The sequence below is a fragment of the Neoarius graeffei genome, chromosome 10 (genome assembly GCF_027579695.1).
Source record: "Neoarius graeffei isolate fNeoGra1 chromosome 10, fNeoGra1.pri, whole genome shotgun sequence".
In the NCBI taxonomy this organism is placed as follows: Eukaryota; Metazoa; Chordata; class Actinopteri; order Siluriformes; family Ariidae; genus Neoarius; species Neoarius graeffei.
Genome location: NC_083578.1, coordinates 16,621,126 through 16,638,702, shown reverse-complemented (window position 1 = coordinate 16,638,702; position 17,577 = coordinate 16,621,126). Strand labels below are relative to the sequence as shown.

Sequence of the window (17,577 nt, the reverse complement as noted above, 5' to 3'; positions counted from 1 at the left end):
TTTTTATAGCAATTTTTAACAATATTGTCGCAAAGCAGCTTTACAGAATTTTAGTGACTTTAAACATGAGCTAATTTTATCCCTAGTCTATCCCCAATGAGCAAGTCTGTGGTGAGGGGGAAAAACTCCCTCCGATGACATGAGGAAGAAACCTCGAGAGGAACCAGACTCAAAAGGGAACCCACCCTCATTTGGGTGATGGCGTGACTTTTAACAATGTTAACATGATTAGTCATAAGGCATTGATTTTAATTTTTTTTTTTAATTACCAGCATCTGCAAGTAGTGCTGGTTGCGAGGTTTTTCTATTGCCTCGGTCACAACCGGCCGTACGTGCTCCTACGGCTGGTCTACGTGCAAAAAACGCAAGAAACGCATGGAGGGCACACGTGTGACGTGCTGATTTTCGAGCCATAGACTGGCCGTAGACCGGCCGCAGAGGTTCTTTGTCATGTCAAACAAACTCTACGGGCGCTTACGTTTTTTTCAGGTTGCAAGACAAACTTACGGCCAACGTGCGTCTTTCTCCACGAACAAAAAAAAATGCAGCGATTTGGGAAATGCCAAAAATCGCACGGCCAAAAAATCATACGTCCGGTTGTGACCTAGGCTTAAAGTAACACAGCATGGTGCAGAAACAAAAAAACATCCAGTGAGTGGTAGTTCTGCAGGTGGAAATGCCTTGTTGATGAGAGGTGAGTGAAGAATGGGCAGAATGGTTTTAATAACTCAAACATCTTGAGCATCTCAGAACGCACAACTACTGTCTTAATAGGTTAACGAGGCCTGAATCAGTCTCAGCTGCTGATTTAAAAAAAAAAATTGTCCTTTTGGGACTTATTTCCATTGTGGTAATTGTAACAGGAAATCTTAATTTTGTCAATTATCCAAAAAAGATGGTGGATCTGATTTAATAAATGTTACAACCTTAATTGCTGATTTAATTTGAGTCATTAATAAAATCCTCTGTAAACTATCAGAAGATTATCTCCGATTGATATGAGTGGATTGTTAAAGTTAATTTATGTTGCAAATGTTTATTTAAACCTCTGCTTTCTTTCCAGTGAGGGCAAAGACATGCAAGTAGGGGAAGCCAATATGGCAGAAATATCACACCGTACCGTACACACGTGTGTTTTTAGTTTCACAGATTTTTTTTTTTTTCTCCGTTCAACACTTCCAAAAAAGACTAGTTCGATCAGTTACTTTAAGGAGCAGTGTCGTGATTCGAGCACTAGCACTCGACGAATACTCCCAAAAGTATACCATGAGGGTAATGTTACTTTTATTGATATCATTTGTTACACCAGTGGTTAGCGCTGTCGCCTCACAGCAAGAAGGTCCTGGGTTCGAGCCCCGGGGCCGGCGAGGGCCTTTCTGTGTGGAGTTTGCATGTTCTCCCCGTGTCCGCGTGGGTTTCCTCCGGGTGCTCCGGTTTCCCCCACAGTCCAAAGACATGCAGGTTAGGTTAACTGGTGACTCTAAATTGACCGTAGGTGTGAATGTGAGTGTGAATGGTTGTCTGTGTCTATGTGTCAGCCCTGTGATGACCTGGCGACTTGTCCAGGGTGTACCCCGCCTTTCGCCCGTAGTCAGCTGGGATAGGCTCCAGCTTGCCTGCGACCCTGTAGAAGGATAAAGCGGCTAGAGATAATGAGATGAGATGAGATTTGTTACACCAAGATTGTCCAAACATCAGTCATCAGATCAGCTCTGACTGGGCTCTTATTTGTCATTGTGAAAGATCAAAACTCTAGATGATGGTGAAGGAGTGCTTGAAAAACTATTTCTATTCCAACGTTTAGGTTAGTCTCTATGGCAACAGAATAAATACAGTTTTGACAGCTGAGAAGTCGTGTTACGCAAGGCGCATCAAGAGATAACCAATGAACGTTGAACAGTTTCGTGGTTGTGGAGTCCAGGTTTCAGGTTTAATGATTCATGTAAAGACAATCCAAACGCACTGGAGTCATTTGGTTGTATCGTGTCTCTTCTCTGGACGCCACCCTGTGACGCCCTTTTTTTTTTTTTTTTTTTTTTAAATCCCCAGCCTTGTAGACCTTTTGTCCTACTCCATTTCTGATCGATACCTTCATAGCTGTAGGGCAGATTGTATTCATCGGTGGGATGTACCTGAATGGTATTCAAGGTCATTAGCAGGAATGTAGAAAGAAGTGTTTATCAAAGTGTTACCACAACAATGGCGTGTCTTTAGCATGTTCTTCTCTCTGTACATAGGGCGTTGGTTCATAAGGTATAATTGCCTAAAGCCATCATTTCAGGGAGTGGATCTGTTGGGTGGTGTTAGAGTCAGCATGGGCGTACCTAAAATCCGATCTGGAGTGTGAATCACTTTTGGTTGTATGTTATTTTGGTTTGTGTCGGTGCTAATTTTGTGTAGTACCAAGATGTCGATAAGATGTAATATTATCGAAGGGACATTCATAAAATCCCTTGCTTGTAAAGGGACTAACGTAACGGAGTACTGACCTTTCAAATCTTAACCATTAGTGATTAGTTCATTGCTATAAATAAGACATCAGTTTTTAGTGGTTTTTGTTTTGCATCACTTTTAACTACAGGCACAGACTCTGAACAGATGAGTCCTTGGTTTTAAACTTGAAGTGGAGAATAAACATGCCTTCTCTTCTGTCCTGTTTTTGTCTTTGACATTCCATATTTTGATGAGCCTATGCCCACTGTCCTTTATTATCCTTTATTTATCCTACAAATTGGGACGCTCATTTTGAAAATCTCCACAGCAAAGCTAGTAGTCGTCTACATATCCTTACAGTCTGTAAATATTATAAGTTTCCTATTAGCAGCTTAGATTTATTTTTTCAAAGTTTAATATCCATTTTTACATACGCTATAGCGGTCTGGGGCAGTGCCTTCTATAGTAAATAAAGTAGAATAGATAAATTACTTGCTAGGGCTCATAAATTTGGGTACTGCTCCAAGAAATGCCTCATTGTGGATATTTTGAACAACAGAGATTGAAAGTTGTGGAATAGGATTACCGACACTGCCCTTAGTGAATTATCACTGCCAAAAAGGACTAGGCAGCTCAGGGACCGAGTGTACCAGTGCATACTTCCTAGAGTACGAACTGACAGATTTAAATCGTTTTTTATAAATGGGTGTCTCTTTTTAAATAGATATAATGGTTCATATTTTATACATTAGTTAGTAGTTTATAATTATTTACTTTTTTTCCTTATCTTTTGTAAATTAGGCATGTCTGTTTGCCTTTAATTTATTTTGCATTTAAATAAAGACTAAAACAAAAGTAGCCTCAGATTCCTGTTCTTGGCTGACTGAAGTGGAACCTGATGTGGTCTTAAGGTGCATGGACAACAGCAGCATGAGATTCCATGTGTTGTGTGTCCTGAGATGTTATTCAGTTCACCACCGTTTGCAAAGAGTGGTTAATTGCATTTCCAGTCTCCTTCAGGACCGAAGATGCCTTTGACATTAAATTAGTTGCTCCTAGAGATTGTAATTGCTATAAAACATGATACGCACAGTATATAGAAGTAATGTATCATGGCATAACTTATGATCGTATCAATATTATACTGTCCTATATCACCCCCACCCTCTAATTTTAAAAAGTGATCTGAGGTTTGCTGAGAGAATGCTTGCAAGACTTTAAGCCAAAGATCAGCAGGATGTTTCTGTTACAGGAGAACTCTTCTGTTCTTGTGTACGTGTTCCAGATGTATTGTCAGGAGCCCATCTGTAGTTGTAATCACGTCTTGGTGTCCGATATTGCTACACATGCACATGGATGCGAAACCTCTGGAAATACACCATAGTATTGGCCCAAGTTTCATCTTTATAATGCAAGATCTATTTACGTATAACCTAATGCCTTTTCTGACTCATCATAATGTTACTGTTGTAACATCCTGACAAAACCCTAAAACACACTTTTTAAGAGGATGTTTGAAATTCTCCAAAAAGGTCTTGTTTCTGACTGTCCTTGAAGCAAGAGCTCATTTTACCACGTTCTAGTCCGTCTTGGCTTGCGTATATTACATACATAGTCACTGTTTCCTCTCAGACTTTATGACTTTTTCTTCAGTGTTTACTGCAAAGCCAATGTTGGATCACATTCTTTAACCAGAGGAGCATTGGCGAAAGCAGACTTCAGCCAATACTCACTTGTGGTGCCAAACATTTTATCGAGCCTCTATTACAAACACACTCTGAGACGGGGTGTGGTGTGAAGTAAGGGTCTCCACAACTGGTTGAACTTTGACTTTTGGACTATTTTCGAGTGAAATGAAATGTACATAAATCACATTTGAGTGAGTGTTTAACACTGCTAACATTTCATCAGGTTTTGTTCACTCCTTGACTTTTTTTTTTTTTTTTTTTTCCCTCCAGTGAAATCCTCTGACCTTCTCAAGTTCAACAGCAGCTCAGAGTGAATGCTAATGTGCTCTTGAAATAGCATCTCTAAATGTCTTTCACTCTTATGTGCAATCTCTGACATGGATGGGCTTGATTTCTGTTATTATAGGAAATGCAGCCTTTGGCTCGCAAAATCTCGGTTATGTTTAGTCTCTCGGACATTAGCAATCATCAGTCACATTTATTCCGAGTGTCACTTCAAAGACCAACTCCTTCCTGGTGAACTGAAGTAGTGTTTTGTCTTAAATTATGGGCCTTTAGGCGTTTTCTGGAAGCTTGACCTCTTTCATGGTTTTGACTTGCATTTTGATGACTGGCACACACTTTATTTTTCAGCATTGACTCATTCGATTCCGTGCCATCCCTTCATAACATGCTCTCCCGTAACATTTCGGCTGGAAAGTATTTTGTGCGCGTGCACAAGGCATCTGATTTGATTCAGAAGCATTTGGGTGCATGTTTCCATTTGACACTATGTGAAGATGATTACACCCTTTAGTATGTCTTAAAAGTATTTGTCCTCCTTGACAGCTTTCACTAAGGTGAGGTCAGGAGGGGATGGTGAAACATTGTGGGCATAGTTTGACCATTCTGAACCAGTATTTCTAGTTCCAGGTGTATGTGCTCTTATTGTGTCAGGAGAGATGGAATTTGAAAGATTATTTAGCCAGGCCATTACCTGGAATGTGACCCAAAATAAAAATAGACACTGCACTGGAGTCTGCCAGTTGAGTTTGCGGCTACACATCGGCTCCAGTTTTTAATTCCACATATGTTAGTGTACGTCACGTGTTCAGGCCTTTCAGAACCAGTCTTGGTGTTTGTTTTGATGTGCTACAGTAGGCACAGTCCTTAAACATCTATTATCTGGTTACATTTTGGCCTCTTTTGAATTGCATAGCTGTACTTGAGTTTCTTTTCTCTCACTGTTGAGTCACTGAAGCAGAACAGCCCCAAACAGCTGGCCTTTGGACAAAGGCAAACGTCTAAACATGGAAGAGGTCTAGACTCCGTTAAACCTTTCATTTATTTGTGTGGTGCAAATACTTTCGCTGTCTGTTAGCATAGCAGTTTCTATTTTCACCTCATTTTACTCTCTGTTCTTTATAGTAAACTGAAAGCTGAAACATGTACTACAACAGAGCTGGGAAAGTCAGTAGGCTGGGCACCTGGGACAAGCAGATTTCATGGATATTGAAGAAGCAGCCTTTATTTGTGATGCATGCATTACAGCACAGTGAAATAACTTTCGCATATCCCAACTTGTTAGGATCAGAGCACAGGGTCAGCCATGGTACAGCACCCTGCAGCAAAAAGGGTTCAAGGGCCCAACAATGGCAGCTTGGCAGTGTTGGGGCTTGAACCCCAGATCTTCTAATCAGTAACCTAGAGCCTTAACCTTTGAGGTGCCACTGCTACTGTATTCTTATTCGTAGTTAAACAAGTAGGCCCACCAACCAAGCCAAGACATGATCTGGATGATGGACTGTATTCCCTACAACCCCTTCCCCTAACCTTCAACATGCAGTACATGAGCTCACAGATGCCCACAACTGGTTAACGTCACTGTTCTAGACAGTGGAAAGAGGGTATAACATCCCACCCACCCCGAGTGCATGGCTGGTTTTGCTCCCCTCTCTCATGGAAGTCTGTGGCATCACCAGGATTCAGGATTATGTATGATGCACTACTCAGGACCCTGGTAGATCAAGTGCACGGAAATGGTGTGCACTTATGTTTCTGGGTAATCAAAGCATGGAGCTAGGCAGCACATTGGAGCTTTGACTTGCCTGGTGGGCTAACTAAGATACTTGTCACTTGTCCATCCCTGTACATATTTCCTCCAAGATTATGCAAATGGAGTATATATTTATGGCACTTTTAAAAAGCATCAGTCCCCTTCAGATTCATCATCGCTGCAGTGATTGTGGAGTGGTCTGGTTCAATCAGGCGCTTCCTTTTCAGACAGGACTTGAGAGGCGAATCGGGTTCCTGACACATTCATGAGGATGGGAGTTGAATCCTGCCAGAATATTTGGACTAATTGAGATTTTAAGTGGAAGTATGGCTGGCTCGGGCTCATGTGGTTACACGACACAGAGCAACAATGTGGACCAAGCGGAGTCTCTTGGTCACCAGTAATTAAAAGACTCTAACGAGGAGAAAGCTTGTTAAGGTGGCTAATTGTCTAAGAGCACTAATTATAGGGGGAGTCCAAACATGCAAAGAATGCAACAATATTGCAGGCTTGTCTAAGTGCAGCGGGTACAAAAGGTTTTCCGACATTCTTTCCTTTCTCCTTCGCATGATATTTTAATATTTGGCTGCTTTTTCTTCTTACTTACTACTTAATCCTCTTCGCCCTGTGTGGGGCATAAGGCCAATAACAAGTGCCTCCACTTTTGACTGTCTTTAGCAAGATGTGCCTCGCCCCATGATAGATTTAACTCGGATAGCTCAGAGGTGATGGTTCTTCTCCAAGTGGTCTTGGGTCTTCCAGGCTTCTGCCTTCCAGGGGGTGTCCACATTAGGGCAACTTTGGGGATCCGCTGTTGGTCCATACGTAAGACATGCCCGAGCCATCTCCTGCGTCGGTGTTTGATTTCATCGACCACGCTGCGGCTTCTGGTCTTTTTATATAGCTTGCTTTTTTTTCTTCACTTGAAATTAACCATAGGGCAGCAAACACTTTCATGGGAAAACAGGATACTTTGTGTGCATAAATTCCTGAAGATTACTTGCTTAATTATTCATTGTATAATAAGCTGCACCATTGTTCAAAAGTAGTTCACATTAGGCTGTTGAATGCGAGCTGGCGGTGCTTCAGTGCATTTCTATTTAATTTTACCACTAACATAACTGGACAGTTAATATTGGCTTAAAGATGACGTGCACGTTCAGTCACACTCGATCTGCTCTCATAACTTCTGAAGTTACAAGCAAGTTCACAAAGTGGTTCAGGTTCTTTGCAAGCATGTCTGGATCTGAAAAGAAGAATGATGTCTGACAGATGCTAACATGTTTTCAGAGAATGATATGGTCTTGGTTAAGTTTAAGGCTGGTCTAAGACGAGACATGACATTGCCGCAGTGATTGAGTTCAGTCAGTTGTTTTATCAATAAACAGGTCCATTGACAACATTTGGCAGCAAATTTAGCAAACCGAGTTCAGGCTTAATGAGGCGTAAAATAAAGTGTTGGCGATTGATGAAGCAAACTTGCGCTCTTTAAGTGTACAATTATACATGTGGAGAGTGGGGCAAGGATTTAAGAATAAAAATATGTTTAACTTGTTCTTTCAGGAAATGTTGGCATCATGTGGGTGGGTTTGCACTCTGGATATAGTGCATTTAAAGGGGTCCAAAATATAACGCATACGGTTGCTGATGTGACAAAGTAACGTATTCATAAGTATTCTATCAAATTTATGTACTAGAAAACAACGAAATATCTTGGTAATTGTAAATATAATACTTTATTAATAGTCGGTACGCTAAACCGCACAAGAGTCGCCATTTTTAAAAGACCGTGACGTCAGCCCTACCCACTGCACTAGTGGAACTCGTGTAATCATGGCGTCGGGCGCATCAAGTGAAAGCGACAGCTCTGTCGAATCGTACGAAGAGATCCCGCAAGACACACTGCAAGCAGGCTATGGCTTAGAAGGGTACCAGTTTGAACCTAGGAGAGGTACTCTCGACTCCGGTGATGACAAAATAAGAGAAGAAAGCTCGGATGACGGCGAGGATGAGGCCAATACTGATGCTGAGCGTGGGGCAGAGCGTCTGCGTGCAGGTGACACGGCGTGGTGCTCGTGCGGAAAATGTAACGTGGAGTTGCTCACGAGTCCAGCAGAATTTATTTGCTGCAATGAGAGAGGTGCCACCCATGGACTTGTGAAATCGTCGCAAGAGGCAGAAACGGGTATTTCCAACCTCAATGAGCCATATTGTTTATTTACAACTGGGCACATACGTCATAAGTGTTACGCAGAGAAAATTAAGGTGCATTCTGATTGGATAAAATTAATATCATGGCCGGCTGTTCAAACTGCGAAAATGGTTTGCTCGAGCTACTTTCAAAACACTAACTTTCCAACCTTAGAACAAAAAACTTTTGTAAGTCTTGAATAAGGTTCATCATTGTGTGTTTTATTGTTATATTTACTCTATATATTGCCCTCTGTTCCCCTTTAATGCCTCCTCAATGCACTTCCACTGCACAATTTATTTAAAAAACAAAAGAAAGGTGGGTGAGTGGGGGGGACAGGAAGCAGTGAAACTTTGGGTTCTGGGTTACAAGACAACAGAAATGACCACTGTGGTGATCTTTAAAAGTGACATCATTGATGACCTCCTCCTCACATCATGCAGTGTGTTTACGTTGTTATCCAACATGGCAGTTCCAACATGGATTCACTGTTCCTTTGTTTGATTGGTCATTTAGTTAATGAGCTCTCATTAGATTTGATCAGGCCTGAGTTTCCCAAAAGTATCGCGGCACAAAGATCATGTTTAAATGGTAGCGCGAGCAGCACAATGAACACACACACACTCCTAGTTAAGAGGCTTTTGGGAAACTCACCCCAGATCAGTTATGCTTCTTCTCAATCTCCAAACTATAGTACACATAACCAGTCAGCAGTAATTAGTACTGCTAGCCTCACCCACCTGTATTAGTTTGATCTGTTGATGCCTATTTTTAGGAAGTACCAAAAACAACACTACTGGACCTGCTGGATAATGTAATGTGTTCCAGAGCTTTGTGACTAAGTAGATATAATGGTCTTACTCAGTCCTCAGTGGATTTGGAGTTAGTCATGGAGCGTGGAATCATTATAAATAACAGAGTGGAAAGTCAGGCAGTTTATTCATTTATGTTGGGCACTTTGTACCTCAAATAAATGTTTAAATCCATTGACTTTGCACTTTTTTTTTTGCTTGAGACAACATATCTTGCTGGCTGTTGTTCCCAACATTTTTATAACAAGCTATGGTTTTGACTTGGTTGTCCTCTGGATATATTCCTCGTAAAACACGAGTCCTCCTAAAGTCCATGGAAGTTGTTATAGGATTTTTTTTTTTTTTTTTTTTTTTTGTGAAAGGACATATTTAATGTTTCAAAATGGAGCCTAATTGTGACTTTTATATTGGGTGATGTACCAATTAACCTCCAAAAACTTTTCCAAAAGACTTTATTCCTTTCTTTCCATTTGGTACAATGTTGTACAATACCTACTGTGTTGGAGGATGATGCACCAGCTTTAAATGCATCATTTGCTGCGCACACAATTCAATCAATGCCATCTGGGAAAGCCCCAGGCTTCGACTGATCTCATCGAGAGTTCTACCAAAAAAAAACCCCTCTCATCTAAGCTGTCTCAACTTTTTGTTGGATGTTTCCATGTTTACTACACCTGAATTTATAGAATTGTATCAGCTGTACGACTACTGGTCTATTGAGTCTTATCTTTTGTTCCTGCTTTTAATTGGTCCAGATTATAACTTTACCTGCATTTAATGATGTCATGCAGACATATTAAATGTAGATGTCAGTAGAAACTGACTGTCTCGTGGTGCCAGAAAGGCTTTTGGTAGCATTTGCTGGAGTTTCCTGTTTTCTTGAATTTGGGTTCCACTTTTATTAAACTACTTCAAGCTAGTGGCTTCATTTACAACGACTAATCAGCCATCAGAAAATTTCCTGTTGGCACAGGGTGTTGCTCTCTCATCAGTGTCTTGTTTTCATTATACTGATCGAGTCTCTATCGAATGGACCAGGGCTTCTCGGGCGTTACTGCTATAGGGGAAGAGACTGAAGTCCTGCTCTTTTTCTGTATGTGGTACTCGGTTTGGTTTGATGGTATTCTTGGGGGGGGCATAAATCACTGAGAAGTTTTGCCCAAAAATGACTAGGGGGGAGTTTGTTTTTTGGCCCAAAGATGAAGAAAAAATGCAATGTATTTTGGTTAACTGAAACCTGTTGCAATATACCACATTTACAAAATCATTTCATTGGTAGTGAACATGAGAAATGGTGGGTTTCCTGCATTTCAGCATGTTCAAACAATGGTGAGGACTTCAGTGTCGACAGATTAGAGGGGGGTCCATCACGCTTTTCATAAATAAAGGTATTGGGCTGGTAATTGTAATTTGTCTCAAGCTTTTGAAATTGTAAAAAGATGCAACTCAAACTTTTTTTAATGTAGAATTGGTTGTAGGCAAGTCATCGTCCCATCCCTTATCCCCTGTGCTATTTGTGAAATGGGAACCAGCACCTCTTGGATTTGAAGAGAACTTTTTTTTTTTTTTTTGTGAGGTTCCATCATCTCTGCCCCCCCCCCCCCCCCCCCCCAGAATAAAACCCTTTTTGAAGGACCATTTGTTCCATGATGCATCCATGATGAGCAACGGCAGTGTCACATGCTCATGCATATGGCAACAAAGGCAGCTGACTTTTGTCATTTTAACAGAACATGCTCATAAAGCAAGAGCAGAGTCATTTCTGTTTGCTTATACATTTTAACCCTGTGTTTTTGTATGTGTTTTTTTGGATTTCTGAAGGAGGCCAACCCATCACAGATGAGCAAAAACAAATTGAATATCAGGAAGACACAGCAAGTAATTTGGAAAATGATTCTTTATTGATGATATTGTGGTGTTTAAATTGCATAACATTTACGATCAGAGCAAAATGTTTGTTCTGAAGTTCCCATATTTTCCATTCTGTAAACATCTCAACACGTCTGATTCCACGTCCAGTGTACACTATAGATATATAAACACACAGTGAAATACTGACTTCCCAACATTTCTGAGACACAAAGGCAGCCACCAACAGGTAAAATGGAGAACGCATTTCATTACAGCTATCGTAAGCATCTTGTCTTCGAGATGATAAAATCAAACACTGGTGTTTGCACGCTGATTGTTGTGTTTTGTTTTTTGTTTTTGTAAGGTATCAATGTTTTAAGCCGAGTGCTGAACACTGATTTTTGGCTCATTATACATGGCTGTTTGATGGACAGGGCAACCACTTTTGGGTTTATTAGTATTCTCTCTCTCTCTCTCTCTCTCTCTCTCTCTCTCTCTCTCTCTCTCGGGATTTGGAGTATAAAATGCTTATGAATGAATGTGTTTTATTAAAGAATTTTGACAAAACATCTGCATCTCAGGATAAACTAAAGCGAAGTTGAGTTAATTGAGGAAATGCTTATCATTTAAAAGCATTTCATTATACTGTCAGTAGTCTTGTTCAGTTAAGGAATACAGACAAGGAACTGTAAAGGGACCTTTTTAATAAACAAATGAAAAACATGCAAAAACAGCATTTGAATGAATTTGAAGATAAAACTCAACATGTGGCTGTTTTATAATTGATTTTCTTGTTGCTTGTTTGATACCTTGATTTAAGGTGTACATTTGACCTTTTTTGAATTTTTAGAGATAAATTATGACTTGTTGACACCAGTGGTTGAATAGGTTATCAGCAGTGGTTTGACCTTGTTGGCAAGGTTCTTGAGTGTCAGGCCCAGTATGGATTAGCTGTTAGCTATCCATTAGTTTAGCAGTCAAATGTTGCCAGATTAAAACGTTAAGAGCAAATGTTAGCCTTTGCTGTAGTAAAGCATCATTTCTGATGTTTTTAATCAAAGTTGGCACGCCTGTTTAAAACACACTTGTATAATAGGATTAAATGTACTGATGATATATCGTGTCTGACCCTTTTTATAATGCTAACTTGCACAGTCGAAACATTTTTGGAAATTGTGTGGTGTGTCCTGTCCCCCTGCACACATGCACAATGAGTTGTCCCTGGTTGAAAGGCTGCTATTTTGCTTTTGCATGGAATGCTTCGGATGGATTGTGGTGGAAGTGTTGGACGCACACAGTGGAAATGATGGAGGAAGAATAACAAAAAAATGGCAGCGCACTATAGTTTCTTATTAGAAGCACTCATTCGTAATTGTGCTTTTGTAACAGCAGTCAGATTATTCAACAGAGAACCGAATAACGCAAGTAATGTCAAGAAGTTGAACTGAGGGGCTGAACTTTTGAACCATATTCGCATATAAGGTTGTCAGTTTGGCATAGTCACGAACAGTTTGCAGAATATAATGCGTTAAATGAGGTTGAAAAACCAGGAACATCTGTACTTTGTGTTATTTTAAATGACTGACTGACTGATTTAACATTGACAAAATGCACCATGTCGTGCTGATTTATATAGATGCCTGGTGAAATACTGAAATTAACATTCTCCAGATGTGCCAGCATCTGTGGTTTACCTGGAGGGTTTACAATTTATTTATTTTAAAATGACGATGCTGGAGACACCTGAAAAATGCAGTAACATTTAGTTTTCAGAAATGCACCAAACATGAATAAAATTCACCCAAAAGCTATTTCACTGAAGGTGAAATGAGGGGTGAGTGTTATCTAGGTGACCTGTGACGAGCCTAAAAACCTTTTTATTTTTTTTTTATTATTTTTTTTTTTTAATTGGAGAACCTGCCTATTATTTTATAGTGATCATGCCAGATATTTTTTGCCTTGCTGTTTTCTGACTATTGCTTGGCAGGCAAAAAAAGAGAGAAAGCACTTTCTCATCCACCAACATTAGTGTTTTTGTGGTAAATTTCTTGGGTTTTTTTTTTTTCCGTTTCACTCTGGCTGCTTGGAGAGTTTTCTTGTCAGAAATATTTGCACCACAAGTCTAGTTGACTAGATTTTTATTATTGCCGAATTGAACTTTGTTGACTATAAGAGAGCTGTTCCTGTTAAATATCTCTTCCATTTGCCACACCTCCTACAGCTATTCGTTTTCCTCAGGTATGTCTCCTCCACACAACATAAGCTAGTGATGCAGTTTGTTCTGAAAAGAATATGACTCGGTGCAAACTGGAGATGAGGCATCATTGTGGCTCAATGCAGACCACCCTGACTGATGCACAGTGAGAGTAACCAGTCGTCTTCTGGTTTGGTTTGGTGTGGCTTTTTCCAAGTTGGGAGGTTCTGTGTCTGAGATGAAGGAAGATTAAGAACACTTGTGCGCATCCGCACTTGTGATTTCAGATTCCTTTTCTTGGTTGACGAGTGGAACCAGATGTAGTCTTCTATCACTCATCCACCTCTAGGTTTGCTGTATTCTGTGATGTTTTTCTGTTTACCATGCTTCTAACAAGTGGTTGAGTTACTGTAGAATTCCTGTTAGCCTGAATCAGTCACGCTCTGGGGTTGTTTTTTTAAAATAGTGTTTTCGCACCATTCTTTGTAAATTCTAGAGAATGTTGTTTACTCAAGCCAGCCCATCTGACACCAACAAACAAAGGCACTGAGAACAGATTTCCCCCCATTCTGATGTTTGATATGAACAGTAAGTGCGGCTCTGGCATCGCCATTAACTGAAGCTCTTGTCATTGTTCCTCCCTGTCATATTTTGACTACAGGGCTCCATAAGGTGGTACACAGCATCCTGCAGTCTCATGGCTTTCACAGTGAACCTGACTGGCCCGTCTCCCTGGGGCTTCAGAATATCTGGTGGGCGGGACTTCAAGAAGGCCATAACAGTCTCCAAGGTAATGTTCTCACCTAGTTATCCTAAATCAAGCTCATGTTTCCTGTCTGTCTAGCAGGCAAGCTGTAGAGGAAGCTGCTTGATTACAGAAAAAGGAAAAATGCCTTTCTGATGGTCAAGCGATTGTTTTGTTACAAGATGTATTTTTCCGAGAGTCTATTGTAGAGTCTGCTTCTAGGAGGAAAGGCCGCGAGTTGAGTGTTGTCTATAAACAGGCTGCATGACGACGAGTAAGGATATCCTGGTTTTGCCACACGACGGGTCGCTGTACTGTACCGAGGAAACAATGTCTAATGGAAAGCTAACACTGGGGTAGAAAGTGGCACAATGAAAGCTGATGCAGCTTGACGGTCATGTTTACCCATGATCCTTTGTGTACTTCAAAAAGGAGGACATGTGCTCTACAGGTCACTATATTGCTTTTGTAAAGCTTGCTGGAAAATTCAAGCTGAAGATGGATGAAAACATGTATGGTAGCAAGTCTTTGCAAATTACTAATTAGGAATGTTAAAGTAATTAAATGGTTATGCAGCCCAGTGCATTGTCATGCCACTGTTGTATTAATGTGGTTATACTGTCCATGTATTATTTTTCTTCTGAATGCTAATGCTGTATAATAAGGATGGAGGGATTGATCAGCTGCAGATTGGGATCAGATGACTTCGCGCCTTCCATCTGGCTGATGAACAAAGCCAATCTAATGCAAAATATGCAAGCCAGATTTTGCCACATGTGCTTCAGTGAGAACAGCTTTAAACTCTCGTTTTCATCAAGGCGGACAAAAAAAAACCCACTAAGGTGTTTTTGTAAGGTGTTGATCCATCATAAATTGGCAGAATAGCTTCCATGAGCCTTGGCAACGATTTGCAAGTCTCTGGAATTGTATTGGAGGAATAAACACTCTTCTTCTTCTGAAACGTATTCCGCTTTAAGTAGGTTGCACCAGTTTTTGCCTGGATCAGAGACTGGCTCTGGCAATTCTCCATTGCGTAGACGAGTTTAGTGGTGTCATATTTTTGTTATTTGGGATTGTTGGTTTGTATTTGTAAGACAGAATTTTCAAAACAACACTTCAACCAGAGAGCAAAAACAGCTTGGTGTGCTGCTGCTTTTCTTATTGTCGCAATCCACATTAACTTCAAACGCTTAAGTTTTTTTTCCTCTGTATAACCACCACAAGCATTCTTTGACGCCAGCAGGCCCGTACCAGCATGCTCCTGCAGCCTGGTGTCACGATACAAGCAGTCGTGTGTGTGTGGGGGGGAGCTGCAGGAGTCCTATAAAATGTCATATTTGACCGTAAATAATCACAGAAGAGTTTAACATCTCAGCTGAGCATGTAATGTAGAATCAAACTGCATGGCTGAAGCCTCATCTGTGTGTCTGCACCGTTTCCCAAAGGGGCTACAGAGTGAAACCAGGATCACTGAAGTGGCAAGGGGTTGGCATGGGTACACATCAGAGTTCCCTCCCACTGTTCCTTCACTCTAATGTGGCATTTCTTTAGCTTGCATGAAGCACATGAGATTTAAATAAATTGCATCATCTCTCTTCCTTTTTGTTATTTGTATAGGGAATGAAAGAGGTGCATCTTTAGTTTGTGTGAAATGAGGCGTGGAATGATGAGACGAAGCACGCTGTATTGTGGGTCTCTGTGGTGACCGTTAATTACCACTCGAGTGCCTACTGACATGGCACCTTTACCCCTCTGCTCTCAATACACACGGAGGAAAAACAACTTTGGTTGGCATTTGCAGCATTCTGCCATTTTGTTTCTGGATTTTGTGTGTGGGGGGTTTGTGCTATTGTAATGGGGTTGAAACCCTTACTGACTACCGGAGTCTGACTGGCGCTCGAGTCTCAGCGGAGCAGCTTTTGTTAGGTTTGTTCTCAAGACGTCATTGTCTTGTTTGTTACGCATGGTGTGCGCGCCTGCATCTCGTTACACTGTCGTTTAGCAGCCACTCTGATCTTGTCGGTTTTGAGCTTTTTGAAATCTAATAAGAGCTTGTTTTAGTTTTCTTTGGGACTGCCCTCGGGGTTCAAACACACAACCTATTGTTACACTGTCTACATCAGAGATCATGGCATCACAGTACACGCAACAGTGATGATCTTTTATACTAGCCTGACACTCATCCCTAACAGGGCACTGTGTAAGAGGTCAGAGTAACAAATTATAGTAGTATGAAGGCTGAACGTGCCGAATCGGCATCGAGAGGACACTGACGCAAGCTAATTCTATTTCACTGCAGAAGCGTGCAAGTTCATCGCAGTTATTTGGAATGTATACCATAGTAAAGTACCTTAATTTACATTAGATTTGCTATCGGTGGTGTTATGAGAGGGAGGGGCGTGTCTGTCTTTTGAACTACGACTTCAAATTCAACGAAGCTTGAAACGTCATCAAATATACTGGTGGAACCAGAACTTGCTACACACCTAGGAAGATGGTGTCTGATAGTGTTAACCAAAGGGGAAGCCTGCAACTAAATTTGCAAAAATAATGCCTGCGCTAGCGGTTTATTTCAGAGCTCGCCATCCCAAACTTATAGCGAGTCAAAGGCGGTAGCCAAAGCAGTCGGTTTCTTTATTTGCAAGAACGTTCACCCCTACAATGTTGGAGGAAAATGTTGGCTTCAGATACATAATAGTTATGCTGGAAGCCAGATACATGATGCTGTGTGAACATTTTAGCGAAACGTGAGAGGATAATTAATGCAGGTCTAATTCTTAGACAAGATAAGGACAGTAAAGAAACATTTTAAAGTTTTTGTTCCTTTAGAGTCAAAAATATCATCAATCAGACCATGATCAATTTAACCCTGATAAATATTGTTGGGTTGAACCATATTGGTGCTGTATCGAGCCCTGAGCTACTGATTTTATCCGGTTTTGCCTTGTTTGGTTGTTTGTTTTGCAGTAACGAGCCTGACTTTTGTGTGGTTTGCAATGTTTCTCTTCAGGTGAACCCCGGCAGTAAAGCTGAGAAGGCCTGTCTTCAACCTGGCGACATAATCGTGGAAATAAACGGAGAAAATACCGGTGACATGCTGAACGTAGAAGCGCAAAACAAAATCAAGAGCTCCAAAACGCAACTGCAGCTGCTAGTGGAGAGGTAACACACTGCTGTAAGATGTGCACAACCATGAGCTATAAAAACAGCTGGAATTGCTTGAATGCTAGTGCATTCATGAGCACTTGAAAATTTGTTTCTAAACCCAATGTGATCATGTTGACAATAAATGTCAGGCGCATGTACTACATTTTCACTTGAGTCTGATACAGTCGAACCTGTAGAGATTGGAAGTGTAGATATGGTGCTTAAAATGGGTGTTTTCAAAATGTCTGCTACACTTGACTGGTTTCCTCGGTGTCTGTTTTTGTCCAGTCGGCCTCTAATTTTGCTCTAGAGCTTCTTTATATTTCTCTGTACGTTTCCTTCCCCGCTTATTTGCATTAGTTATCTATTTTGTTGCATTATGCAGTAGTACCAAGATGTTCATACATACTCACAAAATACACATTTAAAAAAATTGCAGCTTCGGTTTAATTTGCAAACAATTAATGTTCACAAACCCAAC

At 40.8% G+C, this 17,577-nt stretch overlaps 1 protein-coding gene across 3 annotated transcripts in view; it reads left to right on the top strand.

Moving 5' to 3' along the window:
* pdlim2 (PDZ and LIM domain 2 (mystique)) overlaps window positions 1-17,577 on the top strand; it is a 97,572-nt gene that overhangs the window by 8,943 nt on the left and 71,052 nt on the right. For 2 of the 3 annotated variants that reach the window (XM_060931363.1, XM_060931364.1), the window contains exons 2-3: window positions 13,866-13,994; window positions 16,960-17,111. In XM_060931363.1, the coding sequence (XP_060787346.1) occupies window positions 13,902-13,994; window positions 16,960-17,111 (245 nt within the window). In that variant the 5' untranslated portion in view covers window positions 13,866-13,901. Of the gene's footprint in view, window positions 1-10,980; window positions 11,038-13,865; window positions 13,995-16,959; window positions 17,112-17,577 lie in introns of all 3 variants that reach the window. The other variant, XM_060931362.1, reaches the window with a different exon arrangement.